The sequence below is a fragment of the Erpetoichthys calabaricus genome, chromosome 1 (genome assembly GCF_900747795.2).
Source record: "Erpetoichthys calabaricus chromosome 1, fErpCal1.3, whole genome shotgun sequence".
NCBI lineage: Eukaryota > Metazoa > Chordata > Cladistia > Polypteriformes > Polypteridae > Erpetoichthys > Erpetoichthys calabaricus.
Genome location: NC_041394.2, coordinates 72,590,650 through 72,609,057, shown reverse-complemented (window position 1 = coordinate 72,609,057; position 18,408 = coordinate 72,590,650). Strand labels below are relative to the sequence as shown.

General features: G+C 39.7%; 1 protein-coding gene across 1 annotated transcript in view; it reads left to right on the top strand.

Annotated features, from left to right (window-relative positions):
* The first annotated feature begins 837 nt into the window (after positions 1 to 837).
* The window catches only part of LOC114645807 (alpha-N-acetylgalactosamine-specific lectin-like), a 66,769-nt gene continuing 49,198 nt past the window's right edge, over positions 838 to 18,408 (top strand). The window contains exon 1 of the mRNA XM_051929413.1: positions 838 to 887. Coding sequence (XP_051785373.1) covers positions 839 to 887 — 49 coding nt within the window. The 5' untranslated portion in view covers position 838. The remainder of the gene's footprint in view (positions 888 to 18,408) is intronic.

Sequence of the window (18,408 nt, the reverse complement as noted above, 5' to 3'; positions counted from 1 at the left end):
CTTGGAAAAACATCAGCACCATTCCCAGTGAGTGTGGGATTCTGTCAGGGCTGGGACAGGATATCAAGGTGTAGCTGAAAGGGGATGGTGTCCAGTTCATTGGACTTAGAATTGTGTCTCTGCTTTTGGAAGACAATGGGGTCTTGATGGCTTCATTGGGCTGTGAATTCCAGCATGCATTAGGAAGGTTTGTGACCGAGTGTGAAGCATCACCTCCAAATCTGAGGATGTGGTTCTCAGTAGGAAAAGGATGGATTGTCCTCTCCTAGTGGGGGTGGGTTGGGGGGCATTAGTGCCTCAGGTCAGGGTGTTTATATAACTTGGGAACTTGTTCATGATTGAGGAATAAAGAGATGTTGAGATCAACAGACAGATCGGGGCAGCAGTCACTATTACAATCCGTAGTGGTGAGGAAGGCACTGAGCCAGAAGATACTTTGTCCATATTAAGTTTTACCCCTTGAATTATAGGTCTTTGCTCTTAATCAAGCTCATATCATGCCTTCTAACTCAAAATGTCTGCAGAGGTTCATCTGGAGAGATGTCAATGCCTCCGATTTGCACCTTTGTTATCAGATCAAGCCCAATCAGATTCTGGTACAACCTGGAGTTCATTTGCTTAGTTTTTAATGCAAGCTAGAGTTTAGCATAGCTGGATGCGTGCATCCAAGGTTAAATCTGCTTTCTTAAGAGGCCTGGTGTTCCACAAAATCCTAGCAGAATGGGCAATACCCATTATGTCTTACACTGAATACTTTCGGAATCTGCTGTATATTATCATTGGAATGATTTTTAAAATTTTCTATGTTTTTTTTTCAGTAGGTACTTTAAGCTCAAAAATGAGGATTCCAGTCACCACCCTGCTGCTGATTATGATGGCCTTTCACGGTAAATTATGTTCAGGATCTAATGCTTCATGACATAAGCCAATATTTATAGACAGTACAGATTTTAAAATAAAGTGATACAAGTTCTAATATTGTACAAGTATGAAGAACCCAGATTTAGTGGGTTCAGAGAAACGATGCATAGATGGATTGAATCTCACATTTCTTGTTTCGTGCTTCTCTTTACAACTGCAAAAGGTAGAATGAAAAGTTGAAATCAACTCACTCATCACCATTACTGCCTCAGTAATAATAATAAAACTTGGACATTTTCAAGTATGTCTGCCTGGAAACCGTTCAGTGCAATGTTACTTGAACCATTAACATTTATAAATATGAGTAAAAATAAAAAGTGTTCCTATTGCAGTTTCCTTTAGTTGCTGACATGGGTGGCACAGTGGTGAATTTCTTACTGCTGCTGCCACACATCTTCAGAGTCACATTTGCATGTTTTTCCCAGGTTTATATATTTCTTTGCCTTGTTAGTCTTCCCAGTGATGTACATGTTGGGTCAACTAGCCATTCCAAATTGGAGGGGGCACAGATGTAGCCTGTTGGTGTTTGTTTACTGCCTTGCACTCCAACCTCTGCAACGTCTAACTGAATTAAGATGCTTGGTTAATGTGCTGGGTTGCTTTCCTTCTGTCATCTCAGAACATCTGAAGGCATGCCCTCAAGCTCCGCAGTCTCATTGTCTTCCCAGAAGCAACACGGTCTAACTGTCTTAAGGATGCTCCAAGAGATATCACTTTTAGCACTCGTGGATCATCTGGTCCCCTACTGAACTGTTCCACTTAGATATTCTCAACATGTTTATCTCGTTTTTCTTCCTAGTTGTATGTTTTGACCCCAAGAAGGTTTTGTTTTTGTATTTTTTGGCCAGTATGAGTGAATGTGTGTCTAGTGTTATTCTTACCTGTGCCTAATGCAACAATGCCAGGATGGAAACTAAAAACAGTTGTGAATTTATCATGAACATATTATTCAGCATTTTCTAAAAGCCATTCTTGCTAAAACTATTAATGTAGAATGTAAGACTAATTTAAAAATGCTGCATCTCCAGCTGTATTTTACACTGTCTGAAACGCCAGCCTTGGCTTTGTGAGTGCTGAGCCCAAATGGTGTTTTCACTTTTCTACTTCGAGCTGAGCTCAGCTGGGCTACATGGGTCTTTGGTGGGCATAACGGGTCACTGTTATTCCTTGTTTGTGTGGAGATTTGCTTTTCTAGAATTATAGCCAGCATGGAGGGGCAAATTTTGGATTGCTTTTTGTCTGGTAGTTCTCTTTAGATCAGTCTTTTAAGATTCACTCAAAGGATCACTAGGATGTATAAGTCACTTGCCCACTCAAGCCATTTAATGTGGTTTCAGCGTTAATGAGTGACACCTCTAAGGCACAGCCCACTGGGAGAAGGCAGTCCCAGGACGTACAGGAGAATTTCTATGTCTTACATCTGATGCTAAGCATTGAATGGCCTTGTCTCTCCAAATCTGTCCATTACCACCACAACCCTTACCAGAGCAATCGATTGTGAAAGTCATCAAAACCAAAGGCTGTCTGCATAAGTCACAGAAGGTAAAGTAAAAGGGCCCACACCTGGCCAGAATGAAGAAAGCTTTGACCACTAACCCCAGCACTCAGATGCCACTGCTACAAGTAACTGATGGGATTCCTCAAGGCAAATAGCTACCCTGGAAGAGAAATACACCATGACGGCCATCAGCAGTTTGTAAAAGATTCATTCATGCAGCAGAATGTTTGAGCCTTTCAAACAACAGCAAAGCTCGATATTGCAAAGTGGGTTGGCCTGGGAAGAACTGAGTGGGTAAGCCATAAGCCGTTCCGTGGGGTTCGGGGGAGTCCTTTGAGGTGAGTGAGGGGGCTAAAATGATTAATAAATAATGATTAACATAAATGAAACAGAAGCATTTGGGGGACCTGGCATTTAAATGGGGGGACCTGGCTTCGTCACGGCTTTCAAAGAGAGAACTCCCTGAGGAAGTGTTTCTTGTCCATGTAATTCTAGTAAATCTAATATTTACAAGTGTGTAACTGTACTTAGTAAGTGAGAAATGCAAACATTATTCTAAAATATGTATATTTTATTTATACTTTAGAATCTAGTAGTGGAATACCCATTAAGAAGCGTAATTGTGATGAAATTTGCCCAGAGAACTTTGTTGATTTTCTGGGTCTATGTTATCAATATTTTGGAACGGAGACAACTTGGAGTGAAGCAGAGGTTAGTAAACATTTTTTTAAGTTTAATACTACTCTTAAAGATGTGGTGCTCACTAAACTAGTATATTCAATTATTTAATGATTAAACCCTACTACTAAACTCATGAACAGTTTGATCCAAGTCCACATTTGCACATTCAGTGACAATTGTTACAAGATTTTCAGGTTCCTAATCTTGATCTACCTGCACAGTGTTCATATTAGTATCATTTACCATTATGTAATTTTAAGAAATATAACAAACTTTCCTTGTTGTGTAGAGTGTAAACTGTTCATCCATTTTATGAGCTCATATTTTACATATCAGGATTGTGAAGAGGCAGAGGCTATACCAGCATCAAGTTCTGGACAGCAGGGAGCCCTGGATGAGTCTCAGTCATGCATAGAACTGGCAATTAACTTCACATTCATTAAGTTGTGATGTGAGAGAAATTTGAAAAATCAAGTTACATCCAACACAAACATTTGCACTTCGCATAGATTGTAGTCAAGCTGGAAACCACAGTCATTGTCTCTGCATTACTGAGGCAGGCACTGTCTCACCTTGCTATGTGTTTACAATGCTTACTCTTTTTAATCAGAAAATTAAATATTACGCATTTCTTTTTTTGTATGCATTAAGTATACAACTCTGTATTTATGTCAAGTGAATACAGAGGTTAAATCTAAAAAGCTAGACAAGAAATTTACTTCCCGCAAACAAAGCCAAACTTTACCATCAAAAATCTTAAAGCTAGGTTGAAACATGATAGCTTGTGTACCTGGGTTGCCTGTCGACAACACTTCTGTTTTTATTTCCAGATCCTTGCCTACTACAAAATAGCCAAGTAATTAAAATAAATTAAATCCACTTGGGAAGAAATGGTGGTAATGGGCCTGAGCGTAACAGTAGAGCTCAAAGGCTTATACATAACTACTAAAACAAGCCTTGAATTGCAACTGAATACGATGAACAGAGCTGGAGACAGGTCCTAAACAAAACCAGACATAGTGAAGGCTAAAAAATAAAAAAGAGAACCGCCATGGACACATCACAGCAGTCCATGACAGCAATGACTGGCATTCTATCCTGCCTTGTTTTCTCTAGTGAAGAATAAGGTCAGAAAGTGAACAAATGGACGGATGAATTGAAGTATTTTGATTGTTACTTAGAGCTTACTTGTGTGGCTACCAGAATGAGCCTCTGATATGAACAAAATTGGTTAATCAATCACTCAGCTTTAAATACAAGGTTTTTTATAATGTTATTGTGTCCATCATGTCTTTATAAGCTGAATTAAAGCCTTAATGGCTGGTGTCATGGAAACACTGGATAAACGGACTCTTTCATAGTTAATTAAATTATAAATTTTTGATAGCTCCCTGAAATCTGCTTTATACATCTCAGCTGGCGTTATACCCCCATTTCTACCATCCATGAGCTGCCATGACACATTACTTTCAAACTAGGATGGGACTAAGACAGGTTGAATTCTAAGTAATTAATGCAGTGTTACCTTGGTGTTAACGTTTGCAGTGCACTGTCTATTTGTGTTTATATGGAATGTACTTTGCAATGCATGTAGTAATAAAATGCATTACATTTATCATTCCAACAGATAGCACATCACTAACATTTGTAGCATTGAAAGGCAGTACATCAAATGTTTGTTGTGTTGGAATGACAAATGCAATTATATGGCATTTGAAAAGGGTCTCATAAAAGCAGTGTTAATGTTTGAGATGCACCATCTGTTGAAATGACAGAGATACAGCAACCAGACAGTCACTTATCCTTTTATTTAGATAATTGCTCATCTTAGGTACAGACGTTCTTTTAAATATTTTGTAAAATAAGTAGAATTTATAAATGATAGTGTGCACAGCTATCTTCTACTGCTAGATTTTGATGTTGTCAGCCTCACATATAAAGAAAGCACCATAATCTAACACTCCATTGTTTCCATTGTTCAAGGTAATGTTCATGATGCTTTTCGTTTTTACAAATGTGTGACAGCGGAGATTCTCCGTCTAAAGTCATGGCTGATTCGTGCTCATGTTACACTTGGATCTCCATGGATCTCTGCTCTAAGAATCTGCCGGCCTTGTTATATTTCTCTCTTCTGCTGAAAACTGACCTTCTTACCTTTCATCTGGGATTTTTACTTGATCCCTGCTTAAATATATCTTTGTTCATTTGAATTTTACTGTGGCCCTGATTTGTTTTTTCATATTCAATTTGTTGTTGCCTTTTTTCATTTGCTTTTGTGTTTTCTCATTTGCTTTTGCGTATTCAGCAACTCTGATTTTTCTGATTTGTTTTGTGTTTCCAATTTGTTTTTGCACATTCAAATTGTTGTTGTAGTTTCTGATTTGCTTTTACGTTTTCTCATTTGTTTTTGCATTTCCAATTTGTCTTTGCACATTCTGACTGCTTTTTTGTATTCGGTTTGTTTTTGTGTTTTCTGATTTGTTTTTGCATGACTCAATAAATGCACATGTGAAGGCTAGCTTCATTGTTTGGTTTTATTTAATAATAATCCTATTTGCCTTGTAAAACACTTTGTACTAGTTGTTTCAGTAATCTGACAAATTTTTAAATAAGTGTTATAATTTTGCTTCATTATCAAAGTAAATAATTTGCTAATAACATTTTAGGAAAGCTGCAAACACTATGAAGGCCATCTTGCCTCAGTTCCCAGTGCTGAAGTCAACAATTTTATCATTTCGCTAATTAAAAAGAGCAATGGCAACACATTAGCATCAACATGGCTCGGAGGACATGACACAGTCAAGGTAAGCAAATAATTCTCTAATACATTTTCATTTAACTCATTTTTTCTGGTACATTAACTGCATTTTTTCTTCAAACAGTTTCCTTCCATTGCTTAAACCTGTTGTGTCCTGGTTAGCTGGAATGAGCACAGGGCATGGTTCCAGTTCACTGCAGGACAAACAAATACCCACACACACTCACAGAAGTGCAAGGACAGGGTGAGGAAAGTGGTGTCTGTTAAGGACACCACTGGAAACAAGAGGAGTTCCACACAGAAACGCCACTGTCTGGGAATCACTCGAAGGTCCGGTGCTAGTGTCTGTATCCCTGTGCTTAAGTTTTTCTTCAGATTGCTGGAAGTCCTCAGACTACACGCAGGGCCCCCCAACTGGTGACTCGTGGGCAACAATCAGCTTGTAAAAAAATGACCTGGTCCGTTAAAATGCATTTCTCATCACAGATAAACTTGTTTCTGAGCGTGAATGTACTGATTTCAAATTCCTCAAAAAGAAAACGACTTGCTGTCACGTTACATTTAGAGTTCTCGGAAGTGCACACTTAGAAGCTTTGCTAGGTGGCGAGATTGCACTACTCCTCTTTTTCAACTAGCAAATATCTGCAAACATGTCTTAATCAAACTTAAAAAAAGTGAAGAATTGACAATGAAAATCCATCCATCCATCCAGCTTCCAACCCGCTGAATCCGAACACAGGGTCATGGGGGTCTGCTGGAGCCAATCCCAGCCAATACAGGGCACATGGCAGGAACCAATCCTGGGCAGGGTGCCAACCCACCGCAGGACACACACAAACACACCCACACACCAAGCACACACTAGGGCCAATTTAGAATCGCTAATCCACCTAACCTGCATGTCTTTGGACTGTGGGAGGAAACCCACGCAGACACGGGGAGAACATGCAAACTCCACGCAGGGAGGACCCGGGAAGCGAACCCAGGTCCCCGGGTCTCCCAACTGCGAGGCAGCAGCGCTACCCACTGTGCCACCATGCCGCCCCGATAATGAAAATAGATAACTTAATAATAATTGGTGTAAGAAATATCTCTTTGTACCTGTTTTAACAAAACCCATGTGTCTGCTCTGTAACAAGTCTGTTGCTGTCACAAAAGAATACAACCTGAGAAGGCACTTTAATACAAAGCACACAAACTTTGAGACAAATTTTCCAGCAGGCTCAGATGTTTGTAGGTGTAAAGTGCAAAGCCTTCTAATGAGCTATGAAAGCAGACGAGATATTGTGGTTCAACCATGTTCTGAGCAGGAAAAGACTGCAGAAGCCTCCCTCTGTGTAGCATGGAATTTCAAAATAAAGAAAAGAAACGTTCACTGACCTCTTAGGCACAGCCATCAGCAGTGTGTCTCTCTGCGGAGAGAGCGTTGACCTTGTTGAGAGGTTTACTTACCTTATCAGTGACATTCATGTCTCTGGTGACTCTTCCTAAGAAGTCAGTAGACAGATTGGAAGAGCATAGCGGGTCATGAGGTCACTGGAAAGGGGGGTTTTGCACTCCCAATATCTATGCAAAAGGAAGAAGGTCCAAGTCTTTAGAGTCCTGGTGCTTCCTGTCTTGCTATATGGTTGCAAGACATGAATGCTATCCAGTGACATGAAACAAAGACTGAACTTCTTCTGTACTGTGTCTCTTCGGAGAATCCTTGGGTACCGTTGATTTGATTTTGTGCCAAATGAGCGGTTGCTCATGGAGTCCCAAATGAGACACATTACCTGCATTGTGAGGGAGCGACAGTTATGGCACTACGGCCATGTGACGCGATTCCCCAAGGGTGATCCAGCTCAGAGGATCCTCATTGTTGAGGACACGAGTGGCTGAACCAGGCCAAGGAGACACCCATGTAATACCTGGCTGCAGTAGATAGATGGTCATTTCTGGAGGGTGGGACTGGACTGCATGTCTGCCTGGGGGGTTGCCAACCAGGATCCTGAGCTGTTGTGTAGTGTGATGGGTGCAGCAACATGCTGTACCAGTGCATGCTCCCCATCCTGATCTGACCTGACCTGATCTCAAATTTTATAAAAGTACTTCATTAATCATTCTGATAAAAATTCAGTCAGAAGGACTTAATTTTAGACATTTTTAGATTTTATGGTCTATAACAGGGGTAGGCAACGTCGGTCCTGGAGTGCCACAGTATGTGCAGGTTTTTGTTCCAACCCAGTTCCTTAACGAGAACTCAATTATTGCTGATGAAGCACATATTGCTTAAGTGACATTTTAATGCTTCATTTTAGTGGTCTCGCTTGTTAAGGTTCTCCAACCTTAATTGCTTATTTCAATCTTAAACTGCTGCATTCAGTGTTTTAATTGCTCCTTATTAGCAATAAGATGTAAAACAGGGGTAGGCAATGTCGGTCCTGGTGAGCCGCAGTGGCTACAGGTTTTCATTCCAACCCAATTGCTTAATTAGAAACCAATCATTGCCAATTTCAGACCTTATTTAATTTTATGGCTTGTTAGTCTGTGCAATGTAAGGCTTTTATATCGTAGATTTTTTTCCTTTCCAAGGTATATCATCCAAATGATTTGAAGCCTAAAACAGATCATTTTCAGTCTGTCACATTTTTCTATTAAGTGTTTTATTAAATCAAGCCGTGCATGATGAACACACACAGATGTAATTGGAAAAAAGCTAGCTGGAGAACTGCTGGCTGCTTTGTCTTTTACATCTTATTGCTAATAAGGAGCAAGTAAAACACTGAATGCAGCAGTTTAAGATTGAAATAAGCAATTAAGGTTGGAGAACCTTAACAAGCGAGACCACTAAAATCAAGCATTAAAATGTCACTTAAGCAATATGTGCTTCATCAGCAATAATTGAGTTCTTGTTAAGGAACTGGGTTGGAACAAAAACCTGCACATACTGTGGCACTCCAGGACCGACGTTGCCTACCCCTGGTCTATAACATGATATATAGTATATTGTTACCATCCAAAATTTTGTAAATACTATGATTTATAATTTTGCTAATGTCAACCACCTCTAACAAACAGCAATATTTCTGCTGGAAAGCAATGGCTTCCTCTGAAGTGTTCTCCCATGAACACAAGTCTTGTTCAGTGTTTTTCATTATAGTGCACACATGGCCATAGACTTTGACAACTTCAAGATATTTCTGCAGGTCCTTTGTTGTTACATTAGGGTTCTTTCTCATCTTCCTCAGCACCGCACACTGCACCCTGATTGTGATCTTTGTAGGACACTCACTTCTAATTAACTTCCTCAGATTGCAGACAGTTTGTTTAACTGTTAACTGATGAACACCTTGGTCACTACAAATGCATTTCTACCCTTTTCTAGCTTTATGCATCTCTATAATTCTCCAAGGACCTCTGATATTTGTTGTTTTATACTATTGTCTTTTCATTTTGAACATTAAAACATTTGTTTTTCCCTTCAGTTTTTTGGAGTATCATAGTTGTGATTATTTCTAATTATATGTATAAAGCTGCTGGTTCTGCTTAGGACTTTCTTTTCTTTTTTCTCAATTTTTTGTCGTAATAAGCAGTGACTAATTCCTTTAGTGATGGTTATTCCATCTTTTATTGACCTCACTAGCCTAGATATTTATATACTTTTTCCAGCCTGGACTGTGAATGTTTAAATGATGTGTCCAGTGTAGACAAGGGGAAACCAAATGTTTGTGTATTAAATGTTTAAATTGATTGTTTGCCTATTATTGTAACTTAGTTGAAGATTTATCCACATTAGTATGAGTAATTAATGGAGAAATCCAGGTACTTCCAAAGGGTCCAGAAGTTTTTTCTTGCAGTGTTTAGCATATATCTAACGTTTTGTAGTTCTTCTGTTTGTTGTGATGTTTTGGTTGAATTGCCCAATATATTATTGCCTCATTTTATTCCTATTTGACTTCATAATTTTTAACATATCTGCTTCAACTAACTAAGCTTTTGGGGGTCAAGCAACACATTCAATGCACACCATGAAAGTCTTGTCTGAGCATCTTAAACACAACAATGAAAACTGAGGTTGATTCTTTTTGGATTATTCCTGAATGAAAACATTCCTCCAAAAGTACCTCAAATGACTAGTCAAAAAATAAAAATCCAAAAATCCATCCATCCATTTCTAAACTAGCCTGAGCTGTCAGCATTTGACATGTGGGAGAAACTGGACAGGGCATACTCGTGTACACCACTATGCTTATACCAAGCCACTTTAGCGTCTCATTTTACTTTAGCACAAGCATAGTTGATTAAATCGGAGTACCAGGCACAAGAAGAAAGTGCATATTCCACAAAGACAAACAAATGCAGAAAAATTACACTAAAACAGTAAGGATTTTACACAGTGTTAGGGAAACACCTTATGGGAAAACTGCATTTATGGTATATGTGCAACTCCTCCCATTACATAATAGCTGCATAACTGGCAAGGCCAGGCAGACCAATAGGATGGACAGTTGTAGAAGCAAGTGGCACATGGAAGACAGGACCATCAGCAGGATCCAGACTCATCCCTGACAGCAAAATATGGCATGTGCAATGATGCAATCCACAAAGAAAAATAAAAACCTTCAAGTCAAAATTTATTTGTTTTTCATTTTAGGAAGGTACCTTTATGTGGACAGACGGATCAAAATTTGGCTTCCAGCCTTGGAATGAAGAAGAACCTAACAATCATGGAGGAAATGAGAACTGTGTTCACATCATTGGTGGCAGTAAGGAGCCCATCTATTAAACTGCTATAAATATCTATAAAATAATATAAAGCATGTTGGTGCACTGTGATGTTCACTTAGCTTTGGATTATAAATATGATACATGAAGTCTGATGTGAATTATGAACTTAAATGAAGGGACTGATAATTAGTGGTTAAGGTGCTGGTCCTGAAACCGTAATACTGCCAACTTCTTATATTTGACCTCTGACACATGGTGTGACCCAATGCATGGCAAGAAAATTTGCATGGCTGGTGTTCAACCAGCTGAGGCAGGCATGTGTCACTCCTCTTGTCAGGTTGCTACACTGACTCCCTGGAGATAGCACATATTAAGTTCACATCCTTGGTGTTCGTCAATGGGAAAGTACCTATATATGGAGACACATGTGAGATCCTGTGCTCCTCCTCGAACACTCAGAAGTAGTATTAAGGCAGGGTGTTTCTGTCAAAATGTCAATCAAAGATGATGGCTCCCTACTCTAGCTACAGATTACAATGTTATCCGCAAATATCATAGTCTGTGGGGACTCCTGTGTAATCTCATATCTCAACCTGTGCATCACCGTTGCAAATAAGAAAGGGTTCAGACCCAATCCCTGATGTAATCCCACCTCCACCTTGCATGCATCCGCCACTCCAACTGCAGACCTCACCACTGTCACACTTCCCTTGTGCATATCTTTTACCACTCTTACATACTGCTGTGCCACTCCTGACTTTTATTATTATTTTATACTATTATTTTAATATTATCACGAGATTAAAATATCTATCTATCCTTTGCTTTATAATTTGTAAAAAAGGAAAGCCTTTTCAATCTAAACTGCTTTTAATTGCTCTCTGTAAGTCGCAGTTCGAGCGAAACAGCCTTCACCATCTCACAGAAAGGTAAGCTGACAGGCTTTGTGCGCTCATGGCTCAGTGTGTAGAGAGAGAGAGAGAGAGCAGGCATGTTCCTTTAGCTTGAATCTGGCAGGCCCTGAGCGTGCCTACCCCCCTGCAGTGGGCTCTTTCGCTGAGAAAGCAGACGCTCGTTTTGTGGTTTTTAACTTTTGAAGGTAAAGGATTTTAGGTATTGCATGTAAAGCACGAGATAACTAGTTTGATATAAGCCTTTTAAAAATCACACAGAGGTAAATAGTATACAGCAATACCATTTTAAATCACGTTTGATACGTATAAAAATCTATCTAAAACAAACCCTTTTCTATCAAATACACCACATTTTAAATAATCAAGTACATTTATGTATGTATTTTCAGATGAGCTAAGGATCCACATTGCGGAAGCATTTCGCTTAACTTTCTAAAGGTGAGAGCTGTACCCAGACACACAGAGTGAACGGGCACACTTGAATAACAAGCTTCCAGAAGTGGGGATTGAACCCACGCTAGCATTTGCCCATTGGATCTTAAGTCCAATGCCTTAACCACTCTGACATTCTGGTGGTGCTTAAAAGGTCGCTGGAAGCCGGGGATTTCTGTTGCAATTGAGCCATTTGTTGTTGAGGTACCATGTACATCCTGCTTGTGTATTCCATATTTATACTCTCAAACCTATTAAACTAGTAATGAAAGGAATGGCCACGCTTAATAGGGCTCTGAGAAACCCTCCTTTCTGATTTAAAAGGGTTTATTTCTTTTTAACGGTAATTTTTTTTATCGGCGAGTTTTTTAGCAACGATGCTTCTTCAGCAGAGGGTTCAGTGCGTGTGTTACTGTGGTATGTTTTAAGCTACTTCACCAGGCACAGATTATCTAATATATTAACACGGTACTAGTCAGGGTCTATTGAGTATCAGGATTTCACTTTCTTTTTTAAAATCTAGTACCTCCTTTTCCCATCTTGGGCATTGTTCAATAAACCTTATTTTTTGGTGGATCGGAACATTTTGCTTACACTCCACTTATTATTCTCTTTAGGTTTTTTACTGTTATCCCTACATTTGTAAGTTTCAGCAGTCCTTTGAAAATGTTTCTGTGACAGTAGTAAGTAGTAACTCTATCATATTGTGCAAAAATCCACACTACTCACTTTTAAAAGCTCTGCTCTGAATTTACCAATTCAACCAATATGTCAGCTTTGCTTCCATCTCACCACTGCAATTGGGCCTTCCTCTTTGTAGATTTATGTTGTAGGGGTTTATTTGTAAAGCACTTTGTGGCACTTCAAGTTAAATTAGATTTACTTGGTTATTCAGCTGTCCTTCAGTGTTTTTTTATTTTTGTTATAAATTGTATTTAATCTCTCTCTTTATTTACTAAACATTTCATATGTTGAATAGAAAACAGTTATCTTGTTCAGGCTTTAATTTAAAACAGCATTTTCATCAACATGCTATAACCACTTTGGTACTTAGAAATTCTGTTAATGCTTGGTAATAGCATTCCATTTTACATCAGTTATGATACCCTGAAAAATAAGAATGGTTATAGTAAGTTATATGAGGATATACACTACAGGTCTTATGATTAGGCTTATTTTGGACATGTTAGGCAAATCAGGAAGGAAACTGTTTTAGTGAACAGTTACATAATATCTATTATATGTGTTAGCACAGTGATTAAAAATTTACTAAAAACTGTGTGGGTTATTCTTTCTTTTAGGTAGTCCATGCTACATATGGCAACTATCATTGAAAACTGCTTTGCCCTTGTTTGTGAAAAGTCACCCTTTATTTTAGTAGCATTCAAGGTGAAGGGGGATGTAAGTTTGAGCTGTGATTCCAAGAATCAAGAAGTGTCTGCATTCTTCTTGAATACAAGTCAAAGGACCAGTGTTTGTGCAGTGATAATTGTCAAGGTCAGAGTTAAGCTAAACATTATTATTCCAAAATGAAAAATTTACTTGCCCATATCCATATCGAGCAAGTATCACAAATATAAGACAGTAAAAAACTAAATTTACAAACACTAAGTCACAGAGGAAATTAAAAACATTGTAAAGAGAAGACAGACACTCATAAAGATTTGGGGTTCTTGGCCCCGTATACTGAAATTCTCAAAACAAAAAATAATCAGTAGTTTTCAACAAAACTCAAAAGACCTTGAAGGGTAGGGAGACAGACAGTATATAGGGTTGGACCGGAAATCAGAACGTGGGATGCTGGGTAAACCGTGGTGGTGGATGGGAGTCTGGCCTCATCGATGGGGAAGCAGAGGGAAGAAAGGAACCCAGAAGTGTTGCAGCTGTTTGAGTTGTCCGGGCGGTCTTACAGCGGTGGTGTCTTGGTCTTTCTGAAGAAATAAAGATAGAGAGATTAGTATGCTGCTGTTGTCCCCTGGCATGACTTGTCACGGTACAAATCGGGTCCTTAAGCTGTTCCCCCAGCACTCGTGCGTGACAACATATCAAGACCAGATCAACAAAGGATCACCCCCAAGCTCACAGCACACTGCAACTGAACCTATGTGTTCTGCGGTATATTATTAGCTAAACCAGGGGTGCCCACACTTTTTTGGCTTGCGAGCTACTTTTAAAATGACCGGGTCGAAATGATCTACCTACATTAAAAATGATATATATATTGTGGAACTTGACCCGGACACAGACAGGCAGACATGTTTTAATCACCACCACACGTTTATTTACACAACTAATATTTACAATTATTGTGCCACAAACCCCAATCTTCCCTAAAGTCCAGGCCAACCACTCTGCCTCTTCGAACCGCCTCCTTCTCTCTTTCTTGCACCTTGTCCTGCTTCCACCCGACTCCAGCCTGGAATGAAGGGAGGTGGCCCCTTTTATCCGTACCCGGATGTGTTCCAGGTGTGTACTGGCAATCCCGCGGACACGCCCCAGTGTGGCGGAAGTGCCGGCTGTAGTCCCAGAAGCACTCCGGGTGTTCCCTCTCTTCTTCCCCCCAGCACTTCCTGGTGTGGCGGAAGTACTGGGGTCCAGGGTCCTTCAGACAGGGGGACGCCCCCTGGCGGTGACCACGGGCCCCTACAGGGTTGGGCTTCCAAGCCCTGTACCCGTGGCCCCCAGTACAACCAGGGCGGATGCCCCCCTCGCGGTCAGGAGGAGGAATGAGCCCTCCTCCTGTCTTCCTGAGCGTCCCGGCCGGGCCTGAGCCCCGTCCGGGTGCCACAATATATATATATATATGTATATATATATATATATATATATATATATATATATATATATATATATATATATATATATATATATTATGAGGGATTGCCGGCCATACAGTCCGGCCAATACCCCCATGACGCCAAATGTAGCCCTCCCTGCAACATCAAGGTGCCCCGAATTCCAGCAGGGCCTCATGGACCTTGGAGTTTTAATGCACAGCCCTGCTGAATACCATGGGGGCCGCCAGGAGTAGCTGCAGGGAGGCCCAGGGATTTATGCTTTCCGTATAGCCTGGAAGTATTTCCAAGTCACGGGAACGGAAGAAATGATATACTTCCAGGCTGAAGAAAAGGAGAAGTTTTTACCTGACCCGGAAGTGATAGAAAGTCACATGGACTGAGGGACAGAACCACTTCCGGGTCAAGGACTATAAAAGGATTGTGGGAAATCCCAGACGTTGAGCTGAGCCTGGTGGAAGGGTGGCAATGCGTCTGGGAGTGGAGGATTGTATTGATTGTTTATTTGATTATTGATTTATTGGAGTATAGTGGAGTGGAGGGTGCTTTGTGCACTTATTATTATAATAAATATTCATTTTGGCTTTTATCTGGTGTCTGACATCTGGTCTGAGGGTTCAAGGGGGCACAGGGACCCTTTAAACTGTCACTATATATATATATATATATATATATATATATATATATATATATATATATATATATATATATATATATATATATATATATATATATATATATATATATATATATAATGAGTAGGGTGGCACGGTGGCGCAGTGGGTAGCGCTGCTGCCTCGCAGTTGGGAGACCTGGGGACCTGGGTTTGCTTCCCGGGTCCTCCCTGCGTGGAGTTTGCATGTTCTCCCCGTGTCTGCGTGGGTTTCCTCCCACAGTCCAAAGACATGCAGGTTAGGTGGATTGGCGATTCTAAATTGACCCTGGTGTGTGCTTGGTGTGTGGGTGTGTTTGTGTGTGTCCTGCGGTGGGTTGGCACCCTGCCCAGGATTGGTTCCTGCCTTGTGCCCTGTGTTGGCTGGGATTGGCTCCGGCAGACCCCCGTGACCCTGTGTTCGGATTCAGCGGGTTGGAAAATGGATGGATGTAATGAGTATACTTTATACATAAAATATATATTTTCGTACCTTGCATAACTGAATAACCCTTATGCCGCAATATCAATTCAATACATTTATGGTCTCTACAGTATTTGGATTTAATAATCTTCATGTGGGAAAAGGCTGACTCGCATAAATAAGTACAGCCGAATAATGCAGTCAAGGAGGTAGCACATTTCCTCATGTTTGGGTACTTTTCCTCTGTGAGTAAGTTCCAAAACTGTCCATGAGTCCTGGACTTCAGCTGAATGTCATCCTGTAGTGTCAAAATCTCATCCTCCACTGTAGAGGAGTTTTAGGTGAAACAGTGTTGCAATTTTTGATGCGGGTGAATCACCCTCAACATCTTCCCTAAATGGATAGCACTTAAATGTAGCGATTGGCTCAAGTAAAGCCGAGTCTTGAAACCGTCTGTCAAAGTCTGACAGACAATTTTCGATCTGCTCTGTGTAGCGTATGCTGTCAAGTTGCGCACACGCCTTCCATTGTGTCTCCAGCTCTGACGCGAGGTTTTGGATGTTCCCCAAATCAAGGCGCTGCAGCTTTGAGGACAGATGTTGCATTTTTCGTTTGAAAGCATTAACTGAGCTAATCATATTGACCATGGTTTTGTCTTTTCCTTGCAGCTGTAAATTAAGCTCATTCAACATGTTGGTCAGATAGGAAAAAAAATACCAAATCTAGCAGCCATTTGATCGTCATTAAGTTGCTTGTATTCTGCATGTTTAATGACAAGGAGAAACTCCTTTTTCTCTGGCCAGGGGTCTCGAAATCTCAGCAGGAATTTCTCCCTAGCCATCTGCCTCAACAAAGGCCTCTTTTATCATCTCTCCATCTTGGAAGGACTTCTTATGCTTAATGATCAAGTGACTCACTCGGAAAGATGCTTCGGTGTGTCTGCCTTTGCTTTTGAATTCAGCCGAGTGAAAAATGAAGGCTGTTCGATTAACTGCGATTTTAGTTCCCTCTCCTTTCATTTCTCAGATCACTTTTCGGAAGGAAGTCAGTTTCGTAGTTTTTATGAACAGTTCGAAAGTGTCTTTCCACATTTTCCTTCTTTGGAATAACAATGATAGATTGACAGAGCAGAAAAACGCACTTTGATTGTGACTTTGTGAGAAAAAAAAATCCTCTTCCAATTCCATATCCAGCCCATAACCCCCCCAAAACAACACATTTTTTTTTAAATCCCTTCTTTAGTCGATATAAATTGGAAGGCTAACTAGATCACTAGCCGGAGTTTTGCAGTAGCTCGCGCGTTTGATCGTGCATGCGGGATGACCAGTGTGTTAGAAGAAAAGAGATCTCAGACTGGCCGCCCTGTATATCAATCAAGTGGCAAATACCATAGGGAGTAGATATGAAAGAGTAACATTTAAAAAAAAAGTTTTTTGAATGCAGCGCTATCTACCTGCACTACCTTTCCGATCTACCGGTCGATTCAATGTATTGGGCACCCCTGAGCTAAACTGTCCTCTGTTTAGCCAGTTTCATGGGGTTGCAAAGAGTTAGGGAAACCATTATTTAACATCTGCTAGTATTATGCTAATTAACATTAGCTTGCTATTGTTATGACCTTGTCTGGCACTAAAAGTTGGTTTTGTGTTCCTCCTGATTCAGGAAGAACATTAAATATTGGAGTTAGGAATATTAACTAGACCGGTAGTCTTGATTGTAATGGCATTTGACATTTGTGCCAAAATGAAAAAAATAAAGAAATAAAGGTAATTGGGAAATATACAACATATATTGAAAACGAACAGTGCCAACATGCTAACTAAAAAAAGACGACTCATCTGGATAAGATATTTTAGAATATGTACCTGTTCGCTACCCACATGAGTCTGACAAACTAAATGGTCTCCGCATAATTCTCTAACTTCCTACGGGGTACTATAGATATTGTAATGGAGAGTGAAAAAGATTATGTTATATTTATTCTTTAAAGGACAGTGTTAACCAGTCACAGTACATTATGTTCAAAATTCACCTATTGTTTTTCAGAAGAGATAGGACAAGTGCTGCATGTGTTCTGTTTTCTCTTTTCTGTATTAACTACTGTATTAACAATTACCATACTCCTGATACATTATGCTTTTGTTATGCAGAAGTACATTTCATAAACCCGAATAAATAAATTTTTCCACTTGACAGCTACAACCTTTGCCTTTTGGGCTGTTTTTGAAAACTTTTTTTTCATTCCAAGCTTGAAGCTCGACTGAACACCTGGTAGCTTCTGAATCTGAAAATTGTAGGGATCTCTTCTTGTTACAGACTTTCATTGAATTGATGTCTTTACATTTAGCTTGTATTTTTGCATCATAACTTACCACTTCAGTTCCCAGCTCTGTCACAGAATCAATTCAGAGTAAGTATTTTATAATTGGAAATCTTTCTGTTCAGTTTAGATTATACTGTAAATGTTTTAAAACAGTATAGAGTAACTGACAATATATTCATGCAGTATAAAAATATAAAAACTTAAGAATATAAAAAGAAGTGCAACATAATATGAAGGAGAAAATAATTTCAGAAAAGCATTAAATCATTGCTTTTGTCCTGTCTTGAGAATTCGTGATAT